The sequence below is a fragment of the Orycteropus afer genome, unplaced genomic scaffold (assembly GCF_000298275.1).
Source record: "Orycteropus afer afer isolate SDZICR_OR568_19922 unplaced genomic scaffold, OryAfe1.0 scaffold00036, whole genome shotgun sequence".
NCBI classification, from domain to species: Eukaryota; Metazoa; Chordata; class Mammalia; order Tubulidentata; family Orycteropodidae; genus Orycteropus; species Orycteropus afer.
The window spans coordinates 5,210,955-5,234,894 of record NW_006921623.1 but is presented as its reverse complement, the minus strand read 5'-3'; the positions used below and the strand labels follow the sequence as shown (position 1 = coordinate 5,234,894).

Sequence of the window (23,940 nt, the reverse complement as noted above, 5' to 3'; positions counted from 1 at the left end):
ATGTTTGGTCAATTTCAGACTGCAGAAGTTGATAAAAATCTTCAATTTCCTCATCTTTGGCTTTGGTGGTTGGTGCATAAATTTGAATAATAGTCGTATTAATGGGTCTTCCTTGTAGGCGTATGGATATTATCCTATCACTGACAGCACTGTACTTCAGGACAGACCTTGAAACTGCCTTTGTGATGATGAATGCCACACCATTCCTCTTCAAGCTGTCACTCCCGGCATAGCAGATCATATGGTTGTCTGATTAAAAATGGCCAAAACCTATCCATTTGAGCTCACTAATGCCTAAGATATCAATCTTTATGTGTTCCATTTCATTTTTGACATCTTCCAATTTTCCTAGATTCATACTTTGTACCTTCCATGTTCTGATGATTAATGGATGTCTGCAGCTGTTTCTCCTCAATTTGAGTTGTGCCACATCAGCAAATGAAGGTCTCGAAAGCTTTATCTTATCCATACGAGTAAGACTGGGTTTACTCTGATGATGCAGCTCTTTCCTAGTCTTACTTTGAGAGCCTTTTAACCTATCCAGACTATTCATAAAGTTGAGTAGTAATGTATCAGACAGTGTTTCTTTGCTATTCATAAGGTTTTCATTAGCCAATTCTTTGAGAAGTGGATGGCCTCCTCTGTCTTCCTAGCCTGTCTGCTTGTAAGCTAGGCGATAACTGTGCACCATGTACACCCTAAAGGGTTTAAAACAACAGTGGCTCAGCCTCAAGACTCACATCAACATGTCACCATGGCAGGACAAACCAGCAGACAAGTTTGTCTCCCCATTGGAAACCTCTCCTACCACCCTTACCAGGTCCCTGCAGCTGACTCCTGCTCTGTCCCAGTCTCCAGGCCTATTCCTCTCCTCTCTCCTGTTCTCCCGCCCTGCTGTTTTGGGGCGTGGCCTGGATTCCCTCTCCTCACCTGGATCCCTGCGGCTCACTCCTCGTCTGTCCTGGTCCCTGGGCCTTTTCCTCTCCTTTCGCCTGCTCTCCTGCCCTGCTGCTTTGGGTGTGCCTGGGTTCCCTCTTTAGTCCTATTTATAATAAAATTGGAAAGAATTGTATCTACTCCAGTCTTCATTTTCCTTCCTTTCTTTTCCAGTTATATTCACATGAATGAGGCTTTGTTTCCATCCCTCCACCAAAACTGTACTTCAAAGTCATCAAAGATCTAGACATTTCTAAATCTAATATTCACTTCTCAGTCACTTTACTTGACTGTTCAGCAGCACTCCACTCAGTTCATCACTTACTCTTCCTTGAAACAGCAGACTCTCTGGCTTAATTCACTAGCCTTTTCTTGGCTGGTTTCTTTCATCTTCCTGATCTTTGTATTATTGGTGTGCTGTAGAATTCTTTTCTTTTTTATGTTGTTGTTAGATGTCATCAAGTCGGTTCCAATTCACAGTGACCACATGTACAACAGAACGAAACACTGCCCGGTCCTGTGCCAGCTTCACAATCTTTGCTATACCTGAGCCTATCGTTGCTGCCACTGTGTCTATCCCTCTTGTTAACAGCCTTCCCCTTCTTCATTGACCCTCTACTTTACCATGCATGATATCCCTCTCCAGGGAATGGTTCCTTCTGACAACATGACCAAAGTAGATGAGACGAAGTCTGGCCATTCTTGCTTCCAAGGAGCATTCTGGCTGCACTTCTTCCAGGACAGATTTGTTAGTCCTTTCAGCAGACCATGGTACCCATAGCATTCTTCTCCAACACCACAACTCAAAAGGATCAACTCTTCTTTGGTCTTCCTTATTCATTGTCCAGCTCTCACATGTCTAAGAGGCGACTGAAAATACCATGGCTTAGGTGAGGTGCACCTTAATCTTAGGAGACATCTTTGCTCTTCATCACTCAAAAGAGGTCTTTTGCAGCCAATCTGTCCCATGCAATACATGGTCTGATGTCTTGACTGCTGCTTCCACTGGTGTTGACTGTAGAACCAAGTAATATGAAATCTGTGACAGCTTCAATTTTTTCTCCATCCACTGTGAAGCTGTTTATTGGACCAGTTGTGAAGATTTTTGTTTTCTTTATATTGAGGTGCAATCCATGCTGCAGACTGTAGTCTTCAACCTTCATCAGTAAGTGCTTCAAGTCATCCTTACTTTCAGCAAGCAGAGTTGAGTCATCTGTGTACCGCAGGTTGTTAATGAGTATTCCTCCAATCCTGATGCCATGTTCTTTGTCATATAATCCAGCTTCTCAGATTATTTGCTCAGCACGCAAATTGAATAAGTATGACAAAAGGATACAACCTTGACACACTCCCTTCTTGATTTTGAACAATACAGCATTTCCTTGTTCTGTTTGAATGACAGCCTCCTGATCTATGTACAGGTTCCTCATGACTACAATCAAATATTTTGGAATTCCCATTCCTCTCAATATTATCCATAATTTGTTATGATCCATACAATCAAATGCTTTTGCATACTCAATAAAACATAAGTAAACATCTTTCTGGTAGTCTTTGCTTTCAGCCAAGATCCACCTGACATCAGCAATGATATCTCTCATTTCATGTCCTCTTCTGAATCCAGCTTGCATTTCTGGAAGCTCTCTGTCAATATACTGTTGCAATCATTTTTGAATTGTCTTTAGTAAGATTTTAGTTGCATGTGACATTAATGATATTGTTTGATAATTTCCACTTTCTTTTTAATTTCTGTGGGATCACTTTTCTTTGGAATGGGTACAAATATGGATCTCTTCCAGTCAGTTGGCCAGGTAGCTGTCTTCCAAATCTCTTGGCATAACCAAGTGAGTGCCTCCAGCGGGGCATCCGTTTGTTGAAATAGCTCAATGGGTATTCTGTCAATTCCTGGAGCCTTGTTCTTTGCCAGTTCCTTCAATGCAGCTTCAACTTCTTCCTTCATTACCACTGGTTCTTGATCATATGCCACCTCCTGAAATGAATGAACATCAACCAATTCTTTTTGATATAGTGACTCTATGTATTCCTTCCATCTTCTTTTGATGTTTCCTGCATCATTCAAAACTTTGCCCATAAAATCCTTCAATATTGCAACTCGAGGCTTGAATTTTTTCTTCAGTTCTTTCAGCTTGAGAAATGCTGAATGTATTATTCCCTTTTGGTTTTCTAACTCCAGGTCTTTGCACATTTCATTATAGTAAGTGGCTATGCCTACTCAAGCTGCTCTTTGAAATCTTCTGTTCAACTCTGTTTATCTTGTCATTTTTCCATTTGCTTTAGCTACTCTCCATTCAAAGGCAAGTTGCAGAGTCTCTTCTGACATCCATTTTGGTTTTCTCTTCCTTTCCTGTCTTTTTAATGACCTTGTGCTTTCTTCATGGATGATGTTCTTGATGTCATCCCAAATTCTTCCCGTTTTTGGTCACTGGTGTTTAATGCATCAAATTTATTCTTAGATGGTTTCTAAATTCAGGAGGGATATAATCAAGGACATATTTTGGCTCTCGTGGACTTGTTTTAATTGTCTTCAGCTTGAACCTGAACTTGCATACAAGCAGTTGATGGTCTATTCCACAGTCAGCTCCCAGCCTTGTTTTGGCTGAAGATATCAAGCTTCTCTATCTCCTCTTGCCACAGATGCAGTCCATCTGATTCTTGTGTTCTCCATCTGGCAAAGTCCATGTGTACAGTTGTGTTGTTGAAAAAAGGTATTTGCAATGAATTAAGTCGTTGGTCTTGCAAAATTCTATCATGCGATCTCCAGCATTATTTCTATCACTGAGGCTGTATTTCCAACTATCAGTGATTGTTCTTTGTTTCCAACTTTTGCATTCCAATCACCAGTGATAAGTAACATATCTTGAATGCATGTTTGGTCAATTTCAGACTGCATAAGTTGGTAAAAATCTTAAATTTCCTCGTTTTTAGCTTTGGTGGCTGGTGCATAAATTTGAATAATACTAGTATTAACTGGTCTTCTCTGAGGTGTATGGATATTGTCTTATCACTTACAGCACTGTACTTCAGGATAGATCTTGAAACATTCTTTGTGATGATGAATGCCAAGCCATTCCCCTTTGTTATTCCTGGCATAGTAGACCACATAATTGTCTTTTTTATACTCACTGCTTTAAAAAATAATCTCATCTCAACCAGGCTTACTGGTCTAATAAAGACTGGCAAACCCCCTGAGACCATGACCCTTAGTCACCCTTTGAGCCTGGAATTGAATTCAGTCCCATGGCTTCCAGCCAAACAACAGACAGGCATATAAGGTGAACATTTACACCAAGTAGTTACACTCTTTAGAACAATCAACCATGGGAGATCAGAAGGGCAGTATTTGTATAGGGAGATAGCTCAGAGGGCAGGAATGCATAAGAAAGAAGGACACAGGGAAAAGGTAACCACAGAGAGGAAGTGGGAAGAGAGCTGTCACATTATGGGGATTGCAATCAATGTTTTGAAACAAAATGTATATGAACTGTTGTGTGCAAATGAATTTCCTCTGTAAACTTTCACCCACATCACAATTTTAAAAAATGTAATCTCATCTCATAGCTTTAAATATTATCTATACAGTTATGATTCCCAAATGTATATCCCTAGCCCAGAGCTCTTTCCTAAGTTTCAGTCTCCTATATTCAGCTGCCTACACAAATCTCAACCTAGATGTCTGATGTACACCACAAACTTAACATGTCTAAAATATCTCTCCAAGGTCTGAAGAGAGAGTTAAGAATCTGCCCTGTTGACACAGGAAAGGCTGATTTGAGAACAACTATAGACTAATCAATGCAGGTAGAATCCTAGTGTGTGGGTAAAATGATCATTATTTATTAAGGAATATGAATTCCAATTCAGTATTTCTTCATTTTTACCTTCTATGCTGCTGATGCTAATTGTTTTTAAGACATCTCTGTCAGAGTGTTGAGTTGAAAAGAGGGAATGAGCACATTTTGTTGCATCTACTGATTTCTTGTTAGTAGTTCAGCCCAAAGCCACAGCTAGATTGTTAGTAGTAAATAGATTAACAGCATGTATGTGATCAACCAAGGGAATCTTTACTCTGTTCGAGCAATTTGCCAGATGTGTAAGATACAAGTTATCTATCTTACCTTGCCCTGTCCCATCCACTCTTCACACACAATTTTTTTTTAAATATGTATGAATATATATACCCAAATTTTAATTATTCTTCCCCAATCTTCCTCATCTTGGTTAGCAATAACTCTACCCTCCTAGATGTTCAGGCCCAAACCCTGGCATCACCTTTAACCACTCTCTTTCTTTCACATCAAATCCAACATTAAATGTTGTCAGTGCCAGACTGCCTGGGTTCAAATTCTAGTTCAGTCACTTAGTAGCTGTGTTATCTTGGGAAAATCATTTCACCTCTCCTGGACTTAGTTCTATCACCTTTAAAATGGGCATAATAGTCTTATGTTTCATAAGGTTCTTATAATAATTAAACAAGCTATTGGCACAATGGTTAAGTGCTTGGCTGCTAACTGAAAGGCTGGTGGTTTTAGTTGCTTCATGGGAGAAAGATGTGTCAGTCTACCTCTGTAAAGATCACAGCCTTGGAAACCCTGTGGGGCAGTTCTACTCTGCCTGATAGGATTGCTATGAGTAGGAATCAATTCAACAGCAGTGGGTTTTTTGGAACGTTTGGGAATCTGATTTTCAGTGTTAAAATGCTTTGAAAAGTGCCTGACACATGTACTAGTTCTTAAATTTGACCACTTCTTACCATCTCCACCTCTAAACCCAAAATGGGAACCTGTCTCTCATGTGGATTACTGTAAAAGTCTTCTATTAACCAATCTCCTTCCTTCAGCCCCTGAATCCATCAACCTATTTTCAACTTAGCAGTCAAAATGATGCTTTTAAAACAGAAGTTACTATAAAATGACTCTATAACTTTTTTGTATGTTTGAAGATTTCATAATAAAATTTTGGGGAGAAAAAAAAAGCTGTATGTCACTTGTGGTGGTTACATTTGTATGTCAACTTGGCTGGGTCTGGTTGAGTGGCTGGGCAGCTGGTGGTAGTTATTCCCCATGATGAGACTGGCAACCAGCTCCATGGTGGGATCTACCACAAGCAGCTGAGTAGCTGCCTTTGGGATGTGGTCTGCTTCCTGTATACAAGGAGAAGCCTTGGGGATAGTCTCTAGCTTATGGCACACTTGTACTCTGCATGTAGCGGTGTCGTTGTTTAGCAGCTTGCCATGCTCTGCCGACCTTGGGACTTTCAATGGACTTGAATTAATGGCCTGCTGTGTGGTTTGGTAATGTCGGGACTGTGCCATTTTATTTGTCGACCCTGGGCTTATTAGCCTCAGCAGGCAGTAGCTGCCTGAGTGAAGAGATGCCTCTGGCTTCAGTGGACCGGGAGCAAGAGGCAGAGCTGGACCCCAAGGTTGAGGGGCTTTCACCCAGCCCCTAGAGCCTGGCACTCTGAACTTGGACTTAAAGCCTCCAAACTATGAGAGAATAAACTCCTGTTTGTTAAGGCCATTCCATTTGTGGTATATTCTTGTCAGAGCAGTACTAGGTAACCAGAACATCACTCCTCTTTCAAAATCCTCTAATATTTTGCATTTCATTCAATGTAAAAACTAAAGTCTTTACATTCACTGATTACCCTACAGGCGTAATATCCCTTAACCTCTGACACCACTTCTTGCTCCCTGTCACTCACTCCTTGTAGTATATAGCCCTCCTTGCTGTTCTTAAACACTCCAAGCACGCTTCCTCCCTAGGGCCTTTGCACTTGCTTTCTCCTATGTTTCCAATGTCCATCCTCGGATATCTGCCAGCTCATGCCCTTAGCTTCTTTAAATCTTTCCTACAATGTCATGTTCTCAGTGAAACAGATCCTCAACTACCCTTTTAAAAGTAACTTCCCTCCCACCATCTCTAACCCCTTTCACTTTATTTTTCTCACAGCACTTATTATTATCTGACACACTATTAAGTCATTAATTCTAAGGAGATTTAAAGTTAAGTCTAGTCCAAAACCAACAAACCAAACCCACTGCAATTGAGTCAATTACAATTTATAGCAACCCCCACTGGGTTTCTTTTATAGAAGTTGACTATGGCATCTTCCTCCTGCAGAGCAGATGGTGAGTTTGAACCACCGACCTTCTGGTTAGCAGCCAAATGCCTTATGCACTGTGCCACCAGAGCTCCTTTTAAGTCTAGTCCATGTTTCTCTTATTTATTTTAAAATGCAATTCTCATGTGCTTATACTTTACTGCCAACCCAGTGTATATACACTATGTATGGTCTCTCGTAAAATGTATATAGATGATTAAGCAAAACTAAATATACTACTTTCTGCATTGCTCTGAAATGTTTTCTTCCTATGTGTGTATAAATGGTGATAAAATGCTCCAGATTCTGGGCATCTGGTATCTGTTTTCAGTGTTAAATTTTTCCAAGAGCTACTTACCCTACCGCCCACTCATTTAGAAATTTTTTTTTTTTTTTTTAATTTGAGTCTAGGGGACAAATGTCATACAAGTAGGAAATAAAGCAGCATACTGAGATGTAAAGCCTGCTTTATATCCTTGGCATTTAAAACCACATCTTAATGAGGGTCAGTACATGAAAAGATTATCCTGAAAAAGATGAAGGGTTGGGGTGGGGGAAGGACAGGGGTGAAAAAGAAATTTTTATCACACTGTTACTACATAACAGGCCAAGTGAATCTTTACATACATCAATCCTTATAGTAATATCCCTCATAAAACTTTCACCTACTGTAGAGATGAGGAAACTAAAGTTCAGAAAGACTTAGTAATGTGCCATACAACACAAGGGCTATCCAATGCCAAGGCCTATATTCTCTTGCCTACAGAATTCTGCCACCTGGAAGTGTCAAGTCAACAAACTGAATCTAAGAAAGGTTGTTAAGTGAGCCATTTATATTTTATCACTAGGTTCCTAGGATTACTGAGCATGCTTAGCTATCCATGAACCCAGTTATAACTGTGTGCTGACAACTCCCTTACCTGTGGACATGAAAAATGGGATACGGAACTTTCCACTTAGCACCCGGGCCCGCAGATTCTGCAGTGTGCTCCCATCAAATGGTAAGGCACCACACACAAGCACATATAGGACAACTCCAAGGCTCTGCATCACAAATAGACAGTATGTACAATTAATTGCATCGGAGGAAACAAGAGGCCATTAGAATGAGTGCACAAAGATGATGGTGAGTCATGCACCAGGTAATGGGACACCTTTTATCTTTCTTGTTCTTTTTTTTTAATGTGAATAAAATATGGGTATGTCAAGACCAATCATCTTCAGAAAATTTAACACTCTTCTTTACTTTTAGACATTAATTTTGGGTAATCAATCCTAGATTTATTCTCTAGGAGGAAGGCAAGTGGCAGCAACAGAAAGTATTTCTACTCTTGATAAGGGCACTCATCTAAGCTGGCTTGGTGTTCTCTTGTACCTACAAAGGGGCATTTGAAACCTGTAGCTCAGCCCATGTGATAACTATAGGAGGAAAGACTGCATAGAGAATTGGGAATTCAAAGAACAGATGACCAAGATCCCAATTCATATGCAGCATTGGCCATAATTAGGACAGTCATCATTACTCCAGGGTAACTAATGCTATGAAATGTAATAGAAGGTAGTTACTCACCCAGATGTCCACTTTGGGCCCATCATATTCCTTTCCTTCAAAGAGTTCAGGTGCAGCATAAGGAGGGCTGCCACACCAGGTCTTTAGCAGCTGCCCAGGAGTGAAGAGGTTACTGAAGCCAAAATCTAGAAAGGAAAATGGACATTACTTATGTTATTTTAACCCAGCAAACAGGGGTCTTTAGACACTAAAGTTAAGTTGGAATACCAAATGCAAAAAGAGAAAGTTTAGGCAATATATAGCCAGGCATCTAAACTTAAAAAAAAAAAAAAAAAAAAAGGCTGTGAAACAGAGATACAGATAAGCTGGAATGCAAAAGATGTCAAGTAATGAAAGTAAATGATTGATTCATGTCAGCAAAAACAGCACTCGTATGTTACCTCTATAAACCTAGGCAGAGAGAGGTAGGTGGTACTTGTTCCTTTAATAATAATGAAATCAGATAAAGATTGATGTTAAGATCATTATGAGAATCATTAATACATGTAGCCTACTGAATTTGCATTTGACCCAGAATTTTCATATTAATCTTGCTTCTCATGATAAACACATTTTATGATTTCTAGAGACACATTCACTTAAAAATTAGAGAAGGTGGCATTATTATTAAGATGGTTTACACAAAATAAAGAACTTATTTACAAACTGAACCATAAATGTTTACATTTTAACTTCAACTTCCTTTGGTCAATGTCCCTTCCCACTATTTTAAGGGAGAGTATGGTAGGTGAATAGGTGGGAAGTTGAGCCCTTGGGTGGTGCAAACAGTTAGTACATAGGCTGCTAACCAAAAAAGGTTGATAGATCAAGTCCACCTACAAGCACCTTGGAAGAAAGGCCTGGCAATCTACTTTTGAAAACCTTGACACACATGTTCTACTCTGATACACATGGGGTCACCAAGAGTCAGAAGTGACACAGCAGCAACTGGTACTGGTAGGGGCAAGGCAGGAGGGATTAGTTTGGCGAGGAGTAACAAGAAAGTGAGCAAGGAGGCAACCCAAAGAACATAGGCACATCAATTTATAAATACTTTTATTTATGAACCCCTCATATGCATCACAGGTTAGAAATCCCTCTCTTCCACAGGAACTCCCTCTTATCCCAGGCACACCAATACCCCTGAATCACAGCACCTGGAAATGCTAAACCTTTTCCTTCCTTCCCCAGATTTTGCTCTCTTGTGGATAACTCAGCCTCCTTTTGCTATTTGCTTTTCTTTTGTCTACCTTCTATTCAAGGTGTTTTCTAGTAAGGCATTTTCTGATTGTAACCGTTTCTTCTTGGTCTGTACTCTCTCAAGACTAACTCTTCTGGTCCCACAGCTTTCACTATCACTTATTTAGAGAAAATTCCCCAAATTTATATTTCTGGTCTTGGTACTACTCTTAACTTTCTGACATCAATTTCCAAGGCCTGGGAAAAAAAACTCGTCAGATCCATTTTCCAAAATCAAATCTCTTTCTACAGTGTTCCCATCTTCATTAATGAATGGCATTACCACCCTAGTCACTAAGGAAACTGTTGTTGTTATGTGCCATCGAGTCGGCCCCAACTCATAGCGACCCCTCCTTGGGTTTCCGAGGCAGTATCACTATGGAAGTAGATTGCCCAACCTTCCTTTTGAGGAGTGGCTGGTGGGTTTGAACTGCCAGCCCTCTGGTTAGCAGTCAAGTACCTTAGGCACTAGGCTACCAGAGCTCCTACTAAGGAAATTAGGCTCTTTAAATTCCTTTCTCCCTGCCATCCCCAATTTCCCATGTCAAGTTGGCAATTTTTTAAAAGTCTTACTGCTTCTATCCTGTAAGTGTATCTTGTAAGTGTATCCATATCCTCCTTTCTATTTCCACCTCTCCCATCTAAGTTCATACTTTTATTATCTTTGACCCAGACTACTGCTTTTGCCTACCACCACATCTCTTTTACTTCTCTCCAAGCCATTCTTTCGTAGCATAGTGAATGTTACACAAATCAGATTATGTTACCTTTAAAAAAAGAAATTAATATTATCTGCCAAACCTACATATGGGAGCTCTGGTGGTGCAGTGCCTAAGGCATCTGACTGCTAACCAGAAGGCTGGCAGTTCAAACCACCAGTCACTCCTTGGAAGGAAGATTGGGCAATCTACTTTGGTAGAGACACCACCTTGAAAACCCAAGGAGGGGTTGCTATGAATCAGGACTGATTCAACCACAGTGAGTTTGGTGGGTTTTTCTTGGTAAACCTATGTATGGTTATAGGTATATTTCCATTTCCCTATCCATACCTGTCTACTTATGTAGCCACCTGTAGATTAGTGTTTGCTGTTACTGATAATGCAGTATTGTGCATGCAAATAGTATCTGCCTTTATTGTCAATACCTCTTGTGCACCTTTCTGTGTCTTCCTTTTCCCTAGTGATATTGTTGTTGTTGTTGTTGTGTGCCGTCGAGTTGGCCCCGACTCATAGTGACCCCTCCTTGGGTTTCTGAGGCAGTATCACTACGGAAGTAGGATTGCCCAACCTTCCTTCCGAGGAGTGGCTGGTGGGTTTGAACCGCCAGCCTTCTGGTTAGCAGTCAAGTGCTTTAGCCACTATGCTACCAAGTCAAATACTTTTGTTATACTGGTTTTCCCTTCACCCATGTCAAACCTGTCTCTTAATTATCCATCTATTTTCTCTCCCTTTCCCTCCCTGGTAACCAACAAAGAAAACTTCCTCCCCTGTGTAAACTTTTCCTTGACTTTTTACAATAATGGACTCATACAGTATTTTTTCCTGTGATGGACTTATTTCACTCAGCATAATGTCCCCCAAGTTCATGCACATTATGAGGTGATTCACTGACTCTTCATTATTTTTCAATGTTGTATAGTATTCCAATCTGTGTATGTACCATAGTTTGCTTACCCATTCATCTGCTGACAAGCACTTAAGTTGTTTCCATCTCTTTGCTATTGTAAATAGTGCTGCAATGAACATGGGTGTGCATATATCCATTTGTGTACTTGATCTCACCTCTTTAGGATATATACCTAGTAATGGGATTGCAGGATCAAATGGTATTTCTATTTCTAACTTTTTAAGGAACTGCCATATTGATTTCCATAGTGGCTTTATCGTTTCATAGTCCCACCAGCAGTGGATGAGAGTTCTAATCTCTCCACACCCTTGCCAGCATTTGTTGTTTTCTGTCTTGTTGAACTTTGCTATTATTGCTGGACTAAGATGATATCTCATTGTTGTTTTGATCTGCATATCTCTAATGGCTAATGTCTAGGGCCATACCACCCTGAATGTGCCCGAGCTCGTGTGATCTCAGAAGCTAAGCAGGGTCGGGCCTGGTTAGTACTTGGATGGGAGACCGCCTGGGAATACTGGGTGCTGTAGGCGTTGGCCTCTGCTTTCTTAGGAGCACTGGTAGCGTAGTACCTAAGTACTTGACTGCTAACCAGAAGGCTGGAGGTTCAAACCCAACAGCCACTCCTCGGAAGGAAGGTTGGGCAATCTACTTCTGTAGTGATACTGCCTCGGAAACTCAAGAGGGGTCGCTATGAGTCGGGTCCGACTCGACAGCACATAACAACAACAACAACGGCTAATGATTCTTCATATGTTTGTTGGCTGCCTGAATGAGTATCTTTGGAGAAATGTCTGTTCATGTCCTTTGCCCATTTTTGAGTTTTATGGTTTGTCTTTTTGATGTTGAGATATTGAAATTTCCAATAAATTCTAGACATAAGTACCTTGTTGCGTATGTCACTGCCAAATATTTTTTCCCAATCTGTAGGTTCTCTTTTGACTCTTTTGGAGAAGTCTTTTGATGCACATAAGAATTTAATTTTCAGAAGGTACCAGTCATCTAGTTTCTCTAGATTGTTATCTTCTTGCTGAAAAGCATTCAGTGTCTCTCTTCTGTTCAGAGACTAGTCTAAATCTCTTAACATTCTCATTTAAAAGCCTTCACAATCTGGGCCAGATTAAGACACTTAAGGGCCCTAAACAGTGATAATCTATGGTGCCCCTCCTCTGCTTACTCACATATTCAAAAGGAATATGTGAGTTATATATATATATACATATATATACACACGTGTGTGTCTATATGTTTATATATACTGTATATACATATATATTTTTTAAATAGGTACACACACATACACACGTATGTTACATCATAGCTATCTATGATATAACTTTTTAAAAAATTTTTTTAAACTTTTTGTTGTGATTTGGGTCAAAGTTTATAGAGCAATTAAGTTTTCCATTTAACAATTCATATGCATTTTGTTTCGTGCCATTGGCTGCAATCCCCACAATGCAACAACACTCATCCCTCTTACCTACTATATCCTGTTTCCAATCATCCTTTTTTTCAGTCCCTTCCTACCTTCTGAAATTTGTCTCTTGAACAGTTGATTGTTCGAAGTAGTGAATACTTCTCTGGTATTACTGTTCACTTTACAGGCCTGTCTATTGTTTGGCTGAAAGTTGAGCCATAGGGATAAGTTCAGTTCCAGGCTTGAAGGATGTCAAAGGCTCATAGTCTTGGGGGTTCTACTTGTCTGTATCAGACCAATGAACCTAGTCTTTTTTATGATTTTGAGTTTTTTTCCCCCATTTTTCTCCCACTCTCTCCAGAATTTCCTATTGTGATCCCTTTCAGAGTGATCAGTAGTGGTAGCCAGGCACCATCTAGTTCTTCTGGTCTCAGGGTCATGCAGGTTGAGGTTTGTGTGGTTCATTAGTCCTTCGGGCTAACTGTTTCCATGCACCTTTGATTTTCTTCACTCTTCTTTGCTCCAGACAGGTAAAGACCAATAGTCGTACCCCATATGGCTACTCATAAGCCTTTAAGGTCCCTGGTTGCTACTCAACAAAGTAGGATGTAGAGCGTTTTCTTTGTGGACTATGATGTAATCTTTTTTAAAATGTGACTATAATATTGGCAATTGAATGCAAAAGTGGCATATGCAATTTTAGGAGAATGAGATGAATTGGTTTATAAAATTTTTAGTGGATGTTCAGCACTGAGATTTTTATTATATATGTTTTTTACAAAAAGAATATTCCACAGATTCTACAACAAAGAAAATGACTAAGTGAACTTAGTTGTTTCAATGATCAATGTAAAATTCTGTTGATCTCCCACAATGAAAAACTGACTTTCACCAATTTTGCTTTATATGGCTCATACTTCAGTTTTGATGCTTATTTTGTAATGAATGCTTTAATGAATAAATGAAAAGATGTCATAAAAGAAAATTTAATGATCTGAAAACAAATACTCCAACAAATTATTTTATTTTTAGATAGATCTTTCACCTCTAAGATGTTTTAATTAGAACCACTTCTTTCTGTTCTGTGCTCATACAAATTCTTCAGTGATTCAGTCATAATTAAGATGCCGAGTAATACCTACTTCCATACATGATAAGGATAATGAGTTGAGTCTTTCTTGAATCACTGTTGTACGCTAAAGGTTTTTGAGTCTCTTAAGGTACAAAAGCGAGCATTCTGTTGTATAGTCTGTCACTGTTAGGAATATGCATAAAGCAATTTCAACATTGTATTTTATCTTCTATTATGGATTCACACATGCCTACATGAGTAAAATTTGTTTTTCCTGAATCTATAAACTTAGTTCTCATGTAAGTATGAAACTGTCACATTTCTCTGTAATAGTTTGTATTTAAGTAATTGGGACAAGCCGGTGTCATAGTAGGTAAGGCATCTGGCTGCTAACCAGGGTTCAAACCCACCAGCTGCTTTATGGAAGTAGATTGCCTCATCTTCCTCCCTCAGAGGAAACCCAATGGAGGTTGCTATGAGTTGGAATTGACTCAGTGGCATTAGGTTTGGTTTTGGTTTTACACTAATTTCTTGGATGTTTTTATGTATTCTTCATCAGCTATATCCACAGTTTAAGAAGGAAAATCTATCTGAAAGAACTTCATACAATTTTGCCCTTCTTTCCACGCTAGATTTAAGTGTGTCAATGATGGTATAGCATGTGGTTACACAAAATTGATCTCTGGCACTCAATACTTCTAGAGCACGTCTGTCATTTACTTGTTTATTGCTAATGCTTCCATGATAGTGACCCGCTTGATAATCAGTATTTGACAGTATTTGTTTGTTGCGTTTTCTAAATATTCTCTTAATTATGTAAATACCTTGTTAATGACTGGTAGAGATTTGTGTATGTCTTTAAATTTACTTCCGAATCTTGGAAAGCCTGACTTGTCTGATGAAAATGCTGTAATGTTATTCCATATAACCAATATAAATCCATATTCTAGTGTTTGCTTTTTGTTGGAGATATTTTCAGCTTCTCTTTTGGTATCTCCTTTTTACGTTTTCAGCAATATTTTCTAAAGCATCTAGAACCTGATTGTACAATTGCAGGACTGCATTCATTGCTATAGCATGTGCTTCCTAATGTGTATTAGAAAGACTTTTTAATACTCAATTATCACCTAAATATATTTTAAGACCTTCCTACTGGTGAGCAGAGGCGGCAAAAAATTGGTAGAGTAAATGAATAGCAGAAGAAGAATCAACTGCTTCTGGATGAAAATCTGCTGCACCACATCCTACAGAATCAAGTGAAGGCACAGCACATGGTATAAAAATGGCATACCATGGTGCCCGGTATCCTGTGTTACCTTTATTTCCAATCGGCATATTCTTGCACACTGGAGTTGGTATCAATTTCATTTAGTGCCCTGCCAGTTCCCTTCCACAGCAGCACATGCTTTTCCTTATGTCCTGTCTGCCTGGCATCTATGGGTCTTTGCTTTGGACAACTGATACCCATTTTGTTGATGCCCAAAGCATGAGTTTACCCTTGCTTACTGGGTAATCTGTCCCTTTTCACAACCAAGCACCATCCTGCCTTTCTAACTAATCCCACTCCATTCTAGTATTACTAGACTATACACATCCTATGCTTATGGGCCTTTCTTAAGTGACTTCCTCTCTGTGCCATGTCTTTCCCTTTCCTTGCTGCCTTTGAAATAATATTCATCTTCACCGCTCAGCTAAAAATTACTTCCTAAATGAAGCCTTAACTGATTTCCACCTCAAAATACCATGTCAATGGCTTCCTCCTCTGTGCTTCCAGAGCCCTTTGTTTATACTTTGACATCCCAATCACCATCCTGCCTTATTTCAGTTAGTTTTATTACATGTTTGTATGTTCCACTAATTTGTAAATGGGAAGGATATAGTTTAATTTGTCCTAGTCCCCACACAGTGTTTTTATACATAGTAGGAACTCAAGAAAAAGTCACTAAATTATATGCTATAAAATCAGTGGGTCATCCTCTCATCATCTCCTGGCTACCAAAGCCATCTCTAATACTAACAAAGGCAGAGTTGGTCAGCTACTAGTGCCTCTGCCTCCTCTCTATCTCTCCTAAGGTTCTAAAGTAACTATGATCATGAGATGCTTGGAGGTCAGTGCCATCTTTAGTACCATTGTAGCTACTTCTATGAAAAATCTATTCTCAATCATTAAAGGAAATAAATGCCTCTTCTGTGAAGTCTTCATGGATTCCTTCTAAGTGTCCTCTACCTTCTCTGTATTCCCCGATTACTTTGTATTTGTTTTGTAGTTTAGTTATTTGTGTATATCTAACATACTCTTCTAGCTCCTAAAAAACCGTATCTATCCTATCTCTCTAGTTCCTTAAGAAAACTCAGTTCATTATAAGACCTTATTCATCTCAGACGCTCTCATATTAGCTAATATGGTATTTAAACTCAGTGACACATAGTAAATGTTGACTATAAATCAAACTATTTAAAGTTGTACTGACTAACTACAACTTTTAAAATAGAGTAATTTTCATAGGAGAGTGGGGCTAGGCATGGTTAGTAAAATTCCCAACAAATGAGATTCAAAAAGCAGATGGCTTTGGAAATTCTATGGAAAGAAGACCCTTTATTTTTCTATCTCAAATTAATTTTTGAAGAGCATACCTGGTCCTTTTCCATGACTGGCCTTCCTCTTCTCAGTGCAGAGAAGAAATGTCAATGGATTCTATTATAACTGATGGACTGGTACTGGTGTGATTAGATAGTAAAGTCCAGAAGAGAGAATTATAAAGTTTGTTTACGTTTTGAACTGAGAGTACAAGCCAAGCAATTAATTTAGACCAGCTGCTTTAAGATTCTTCTAATAAGCAGCTTAAAATATATAGAAGTTGTCTCATTCTGAACCACAAATGCTTTACCTACAACTGGATACTCTGCCAGGCAGTGGAAGGCATAAACTTAGTGGCAGGGGCTTATTTATTTAGCTATCAAACAGGAAATCTTTACAAATTAAACAATATCAAAGGAACCAGCTTCAGAGATCCTCTGCGGCTTGTGGCTATTAGGCATTTATTTGAGAAATGGGTGAGAAAGAATGATATGATTAGGGTCTGACAACTAGCACCTGCTTCCATAGCATGTTACAGCCAAACAGCTGGCTTCAAAAGCTAGACTCAATGACTAACAGCAAGATTTCAATAAGATTCAACAACAAAAAGCCCACCTACTTGCTCTTATTTCCTATTACCTACCAAGCAAAATCCTGTAGTCTTATAAACCGGTTTCTCATATAACCACTCCACATATTGTTCTTATTCCTGATTCTAAGGCATTGCACATTCAAGCAAAATCTGCTTCCCCCTGCCTGCTATGACACATTTTCTTTCATTAAAGCTAGCTTCCTCTAATTAATGATCTTGGGGTACCCCAATCCATTTGCTAATGTAATAAACCTAAAAGAATTTGATCTACCTTCCCCCTTCCATACACATATTATTTATTGTACATTGATAATTTCCTCAAAAGCATATTGTTTTCGTCTGCCTGACTCTTTACAAATATTTCACGTTGGTCTTCAATGTTAATGCACCTCTTGGAAGTTAAAATTCTGGCTATTTCGTTGTCATTCAGCTATAACACAAGTTGTTTTCTGAAATTTTAAATTACTTATGTGGAATATACTACAAATATACCAAATCTATAATTCATTTTGAATGTTCAGGTCTCCCCAATCAATATTTCAGAGACAGAATGACCAGGGTGAGGAAAATGCCTCCTCTTTACTGTTTTAGCTACTTGCTTTTGAGGGTACTTTGCTACATACTGTAAGAGAATTGGAAGGAAAAAATAAAAACAGTCAGAACTCAAACCAGTCTATTTTTATTTCTTTTTGTAGTTTAGGGAAGTACTAAAGGAATGCAGGCATATGTAGTAAGAAGTAGAGCTAGGATGAGGTACGATGAGGTACAGACAGAGACAGAACAGAATTACTAAGATTTTTGTAAGTTTTCAGTTATCTACATGTATAGACAAGGATAGACTCCTGGGAAGATCTAGAACTAATCTGTCTGGACTCACCTGTCTCACTACAGCAGTTTTCCCATTTGCGCAACATTGTGAATTATATGGAATAAAATGAACTGGTATTTGTTTCAAAGGCTCATATGTCAAGGGCTATGCGATAGTACCTTGTATTTATTACCCTCATTGAGGTGAGCACTATTCTTATATTATATCTAAGAAAGTTAGATTCAGAAGTTAACTAATATGCCCAAATTAATAACTAGACCCTACCTTATATAAGGGAGCTCTGATAGTATACTGCCTAAGGCACTTGACTGCTAACCAGAAGGCTGGTGGTTCAAACCCACCAGCTACTACTCTGAAGGAAGATGGGGCAATCTACTTCCGTAGTGATACTGCCTCAGAAACCCAAGGAGGGGTCGTTATGAGTCAGGTCTGACTTGATGGCACACCACCACAACAACCTTATATAAAGGAGCTCTGGTAGTGTAGTGTCTAAGGCACATGACTGCTAACCAGAAGCCTGGCGGTTCAAGCCCATCAGCCACTCCTTGGAAGGAAGATGGGGCAGTCTACTTCCAAAGTGATACTGCTCGGGAACCCAAGGAGGGGTTGCTATGAGTTAGGTCTGACTCAATGGCACATAACAACAACAACAGCCTTATATAATGCCAGTCTCAATGTCCTCAATGCTCACAGTGTGTTTTCAGCATCATGTATATATTTAAGCAAATGTTCATCTCATAATTACTTTTATTACAGTTATTATAATCTTATTACAGATATTATATGCTATTGCTTTTCATCTTATTCTGGACTATCAACTTTCTGCTCTGCTTCTGATTTTCCCAAGGACATACAACATGTGGTGGTTAAGTTTGTGTGTCAACTTGGCTGGGCCTGGTTGAATGGCTGGAAGGCTGAATGTAATTATTCCCCATGGTGAGACTGGTAATTAATCCCACAGTGGAATCTATTGTACCAGCTGAGTAACTGCTTTGGCTATGTGGTCTGCTTCCCATATGTAAGAAACAGCCTTGGGAATGGTCTCTAGCTTACGGCATGCTTGAACCCTGCATGTAGCTATGTCATTCACTGTCCAGCAGCCTGCCATGCTCTGCCGACCTTGGGACTTTCAACGGACTGGAATTAATGGCCTGCCATGTGGTTTGATAACATCGGGACTGTGCCTTTTTAGTTATCAACCTTGGGCTTGTCAGTGTCAGCAACCAGTAGCTGCCTGACTGAAGAGATGCCTCCAGCTTCAGTGGGCTGGGAGCAGGAGGCAGAGCTGAAGCCCAAAGCTGAGGGGCTTTCATCCAGTCCCCTAGAGCCTGGCACTCTGAACTTGGACTTAAAGCCTCCAAACTGTAAGAGAATAAAACTCCTGTTTGTTAAGGCCATCCCATTGGTGGTATATTCTTGTCAGAGCGGTACTAGGTAACCAGAACACAATACATGAAGAATACTGGGTATTTAGAAGTTTCTTAAAACAGCCCAGAGAGACTTCCAGTAAGATGGAGGAATAGGCAGACAAGCGACACAGACTCTCTTCAACAAAGAAAAGAAAAAACCAATTGACAGAGATACAGAAGATAATCCTGGAGCCCTAGCTTTGAAAGAAACTATACAGAAGTGAATTAGGCACCAACTAGTGGAAAAACCGGGAGTTCTGGTATTGTAGTGCCTAAGGCACTTGACTGCTAACCAGAAGGCTAGCAGTTCAAACCCACCAGCCTCTCCTCAGAAGGAAGGTTGGGCAATCTACTTCCATAGTGATATCGCCTCAGAAACCCAAGGAGGGGTCACTATGAGTCAAGGCCAACTCCACGGTACATTACAACAACAACAGTGGAAAAACCTGAATGAAAACAGTGAATACAGAGACAGTAGGAGCTGCAGCCTGTCAGGTACTCCAATGGGACCAACGGCCTGAATAGTTCCAAGTGGTGTTGGGACCTGAGGATTGACCTCAAAAAGATCAGCCCTGGTCATCAAGGGGTACAGGGACAACTGTGCTGGTGGCCTATGACTAGAAAGGGAAACAGCAAGGTGGGAGACAACCTGAGCTGTTGAGTTTCTGCTGTTTGGAGGGTGCAGCCATTTTGGATATTTAAAGTGACCGAGGGCACAGTCATTTTGAATGTTTATAAGCGGCAGCCATTTTGGATACTTAAAGTGACCAAGGATGCAGCCATTTTGGGGGTTTACAAGCAGTGGCCATTTTGGATTTTTAAAGTGACCAAGGGTGCAGCCATTTTGAATCTTTACAAGTGGCAACCATTTTGGATTTTAAAGTGATAGCATTCTTATTTGGATTCCAGGGACCTAGGAATAGGCTCTGTTTGCCAAGGGTGGTAGGAACATACGAGAGGCTGATAACAGGAAAGGAGACAGGTGGTAAGTGTATAACTGCTGCCCACTAGCAAACAGAAGAGCACAGCACAGTACCCTGCTTGCATAGGTAACATACAAACAAAACAAAGGAAACGAAAATCATGGGCAAATCACTCCAACATACAAAAACCAATTAAGCATAAACACAAAAAATGTCACAATGCCTCTGAGACAACATAGCATCACAGTCCACACTAAGAAACAAGATAAAGCAGGAGAGACAAGGGACCAGGATACAGACCCAAAACACATCCCTGAGGAAGATGCAGCACTGGAACTCCCTGATAAGGAATTCAAAAGAATTATATTTAGGTATCATCAACGAATTGAGAGACAGATCAAGGAAAGCACAGAGAAAACTGTAGAATAATTTCAAAAGACAATACAAGAATGAAATGACAAAATAAATGAAAAATTAGAAATAATACAAAATCTATACACAGAAATCCAGAAGATTAATACTAAATTTTCAGAAATAGATAAGACATTGAATGGGCAAAGGAGCAGAAATGAATCAATGGATGACAGAATTTGGGAGATTGAAGACAAATACCTGAACACTTCTTTAGAAAGGGATAAATGAGAAAAAAGATTAAAACACAATGAAGAAAGCCTAAGGTTCATGGAGGGGGGGATACCATCAAAAAGAATTACCTATGTGTCATTGGAATTCCAGTACAGGAAGAGACAAATAAAACCACAGAGAAAATTGTTGCAGATTTGTTGGAAGAGAATTTTCCTGGTATGATGAAAGATGAGAATATATCCATTCAGGAAGTCCAATGAACACCAAACAGGATAGACACCAAAAGAAAATCACCCAGACATATTATCCTCAAACTTACCAAAACCAAAGACAGAAAGAATCATGAGAGCAGCATGGGAAAAACAAAAAGTTACCTATAAGGGGCAACCAATAAGACTAAGCTCGGATTTCTTGAGAGAAACCATGCAGGCAAGAAAACAATAGGATGGTATATATAAAACACTGAAGGAGAAAAATTGCCAACCAGGAATTATGTACCCAGCAAAACTGTCCCTCAAATATGATGGTGAAATTAGGATATTTCCAAATAAGCAGAAATTAAGGGAATTTGTTCAAACCAGACCAACCTTACAAGAGATACTAAAGAGAGTCCTTTGGACAGAGAAGCAACAACAGCCAACAGCAACTGACTGTTAACACACATGATAAGATAACCCAGAAACCAACCCAGCTATGAAGTATCCAAAGTAAAGAAGCCTACAAGATTGTAAACAGGGAAACAGAGACATCAATTGACAAATGAGGACAACCACAAACCAAACAGGGGGAACAACCTGTGTTGTTACAGAACTTCTAGATGGTAGGAAAGTCAAGACAACTACAGGATAGAACGGACTGTTCTAAACTTGGGAAGAACACTATAAATCAGAGGGTAACCTCAAAGAAAAATGATAAACCTTCACATCACAAAAGAGGACCAGCATAAGTATTCAGCAAATACTAAAACAACAACAATGAAGGAAGTGATAACACGATTCATAAACAAAATGAGCTCAGCACAGAAAATTATATGGAACACAGAAATTGACACCACGAAAAAGTACATAACAAAAATGACAGCAACAAATTCATATTTGCCAATAATTACATATCTGGCAAGAGACTTATCTCTAAGAGTTATAGTGGAAGAGTGGATGACCAAACTATGGTACATACACATAATGGAATGCTATGCAGTAATAAAAAATAATGTACAGTCTACAAAACATCGCATAATATGGATGAACTTGGATGACATTATGCTGAGCGAAGTAAGTCAATCACTAATATAGTATTTGTTGATGTAGAGGGTCAAGAAAAGGTTTATATATGGAGGGAAACTTCTTTGTTGGTTGCTAGGGGTGGGAGGGGAGGGAACACTGCACACACACACAAAAGCACTGAGCCATGTCACTTTAAGTTTTGTGTATTTCACTGTACATAAATTATATTTCAATAAAATGCATTAAAAAATTAAAAAAAAAAAAACCAAACAGCACATAGAGAAGAATGGTACACACTGCATTCCAGCAGGGACAGGATAAATTTTTCAATAAATGATACAGGGGATAATTACTTATTCATATAGAAAAAAATCAAATGGGACACAGCTCATGCTCTATCCCAAAATCAGTTGGGGGGGGGGATTACCGCTTTAATGTAAAAACTGTATGGTTTTTATAAAATAATAAAGGATAATACGTTCATAGCTTCAACAGATTAAATAATTTCTTAAAGAAGAACCAAAAAGCATTAATCATAAGAGTCATAAACCCCAGTTAGTAATACTACAATAAATTGCATAGTAATTGAAACACATTTTAAAGAGAATGAAATACCATAAAGTGAAAGAAGATATTTGTAACACATAAAGAGATTCATACTCAGACTATTAAAAAAAAAAAAACAAACCTCATAAATCAGTACGACAGACAACCCTGTAAAAGAGTGAGCAAAAGACTTAAGCAGGCACTTCATAAAAGAGGTCAATAATAATAAAAGGAGCTCAACTTCATTATTAATGAGAAAAATCAAAACTACAATGAGATATCTATTACATATTCACCAGACTGGCAAAAATACCAATCTGTATTGGTATAACCATAGTATTGGTGTAACAGTACTAAGCACTGACAACAACATGGAGCTCACCACTCTGCCATTATCAAGTAAAAGCTGAAAACAGGCAAGTTCACTCCTAGCTGTATATACTCTTACTAAATGTTGAAGAATGCACCTTAATATTTAACAGGATACCAGGATAAATGTTTAGGAGTTCACTGCAGCTGTAAAAGCCCTCAACTGAAAGCAACCCCAAATATCCATCAACAGATAGAATACAATGGAAAGTAACACATTATGGATACCATGCAGAAACACAAATGATGTGTTAAGGTCTCCTACTATTATTGTGGAGTTGTCTAATTCTCTTATCAATTTTGTTTGTTTGCTTTCTGTATTTTGGGTCTTTCTCATTGGGTACGTAGATTATCTATTGTGGTTATGTCCTCTTGCTGGACTGACCCTTTTTTAACCTTTGTCCCTTATACTGGTTTTCATCTGGAAGCCTATTTTTATCAGAAATCAGTATTTCCACTCCTGTTCTTTTTTGGCTGTTTGCTTGGTATATATTTTCCATCCTTTGCTTTATTATTTAATTTAATCTTTGTGTCTAAAATGAGTCTCCTGTAGGCAGCATATTGATAGGTCCTGTTTTCTTATCCATTCTGCCACTCTCCTCTTAACTGGTGCACTGAATCCTTTTACATTCAGGGTAATTAACGATAGGTATGAATTTACCGCTGTAATTCTTTCATGTTTTTTACCATAGTGTTGATGGTTTCTTTGTTACATGTATTTTTCTGTGCTGAGTTCGTTTTGTGATCAGATTTTCATTTTATTCCTTTTTGTTAATTTTGTGTTTACTAAGGCCGGAAGAGCAGGAGAAAGGGGATAAAACCCAGGAAGCCAAAGAGAAGAGCAATCAGCCGAAGGGATTAGGTGAGGAGGGGAAACTCAGGGACGCCCAAAGAAGCAGGCCAGAAGAGCAGGAGAAAGGGGAT

General features: G+C 39.1%; 1 protein-coding gene and 1 pseudogene across 1 annotated transcript in view; one reads left to right on the top strand and one right to left on the bottom strand.

The window, feature by feature from the left end:
• The window catches only part of SIK3 (SIK family kinase 3), a 421,581-nt gene that overhangs the window by 55,521 nt on the left and 342,120 nt on the right, over positions 1-23,940 (bottom strand). The window contains exons 5-6 of the mRNA XM_042780361.1: positions 8,630-8,754; positions 7,980-8,103 (exon numbers count right to left, since the gene is read on the bottom strand). Of these exons, the coding sequence (XP_042636295.1) occupies positions 7,980-8,103; positions 8,630-8,754 (249 nt within the window). The remainder of the gene's footprint in view (positions 1-7,979; positions 8,104-8,629; positions 8,755-23,940) is intronic.
• Positions 11,885-12,003, top strand: LOC122149630 (annotated as a pseudogene).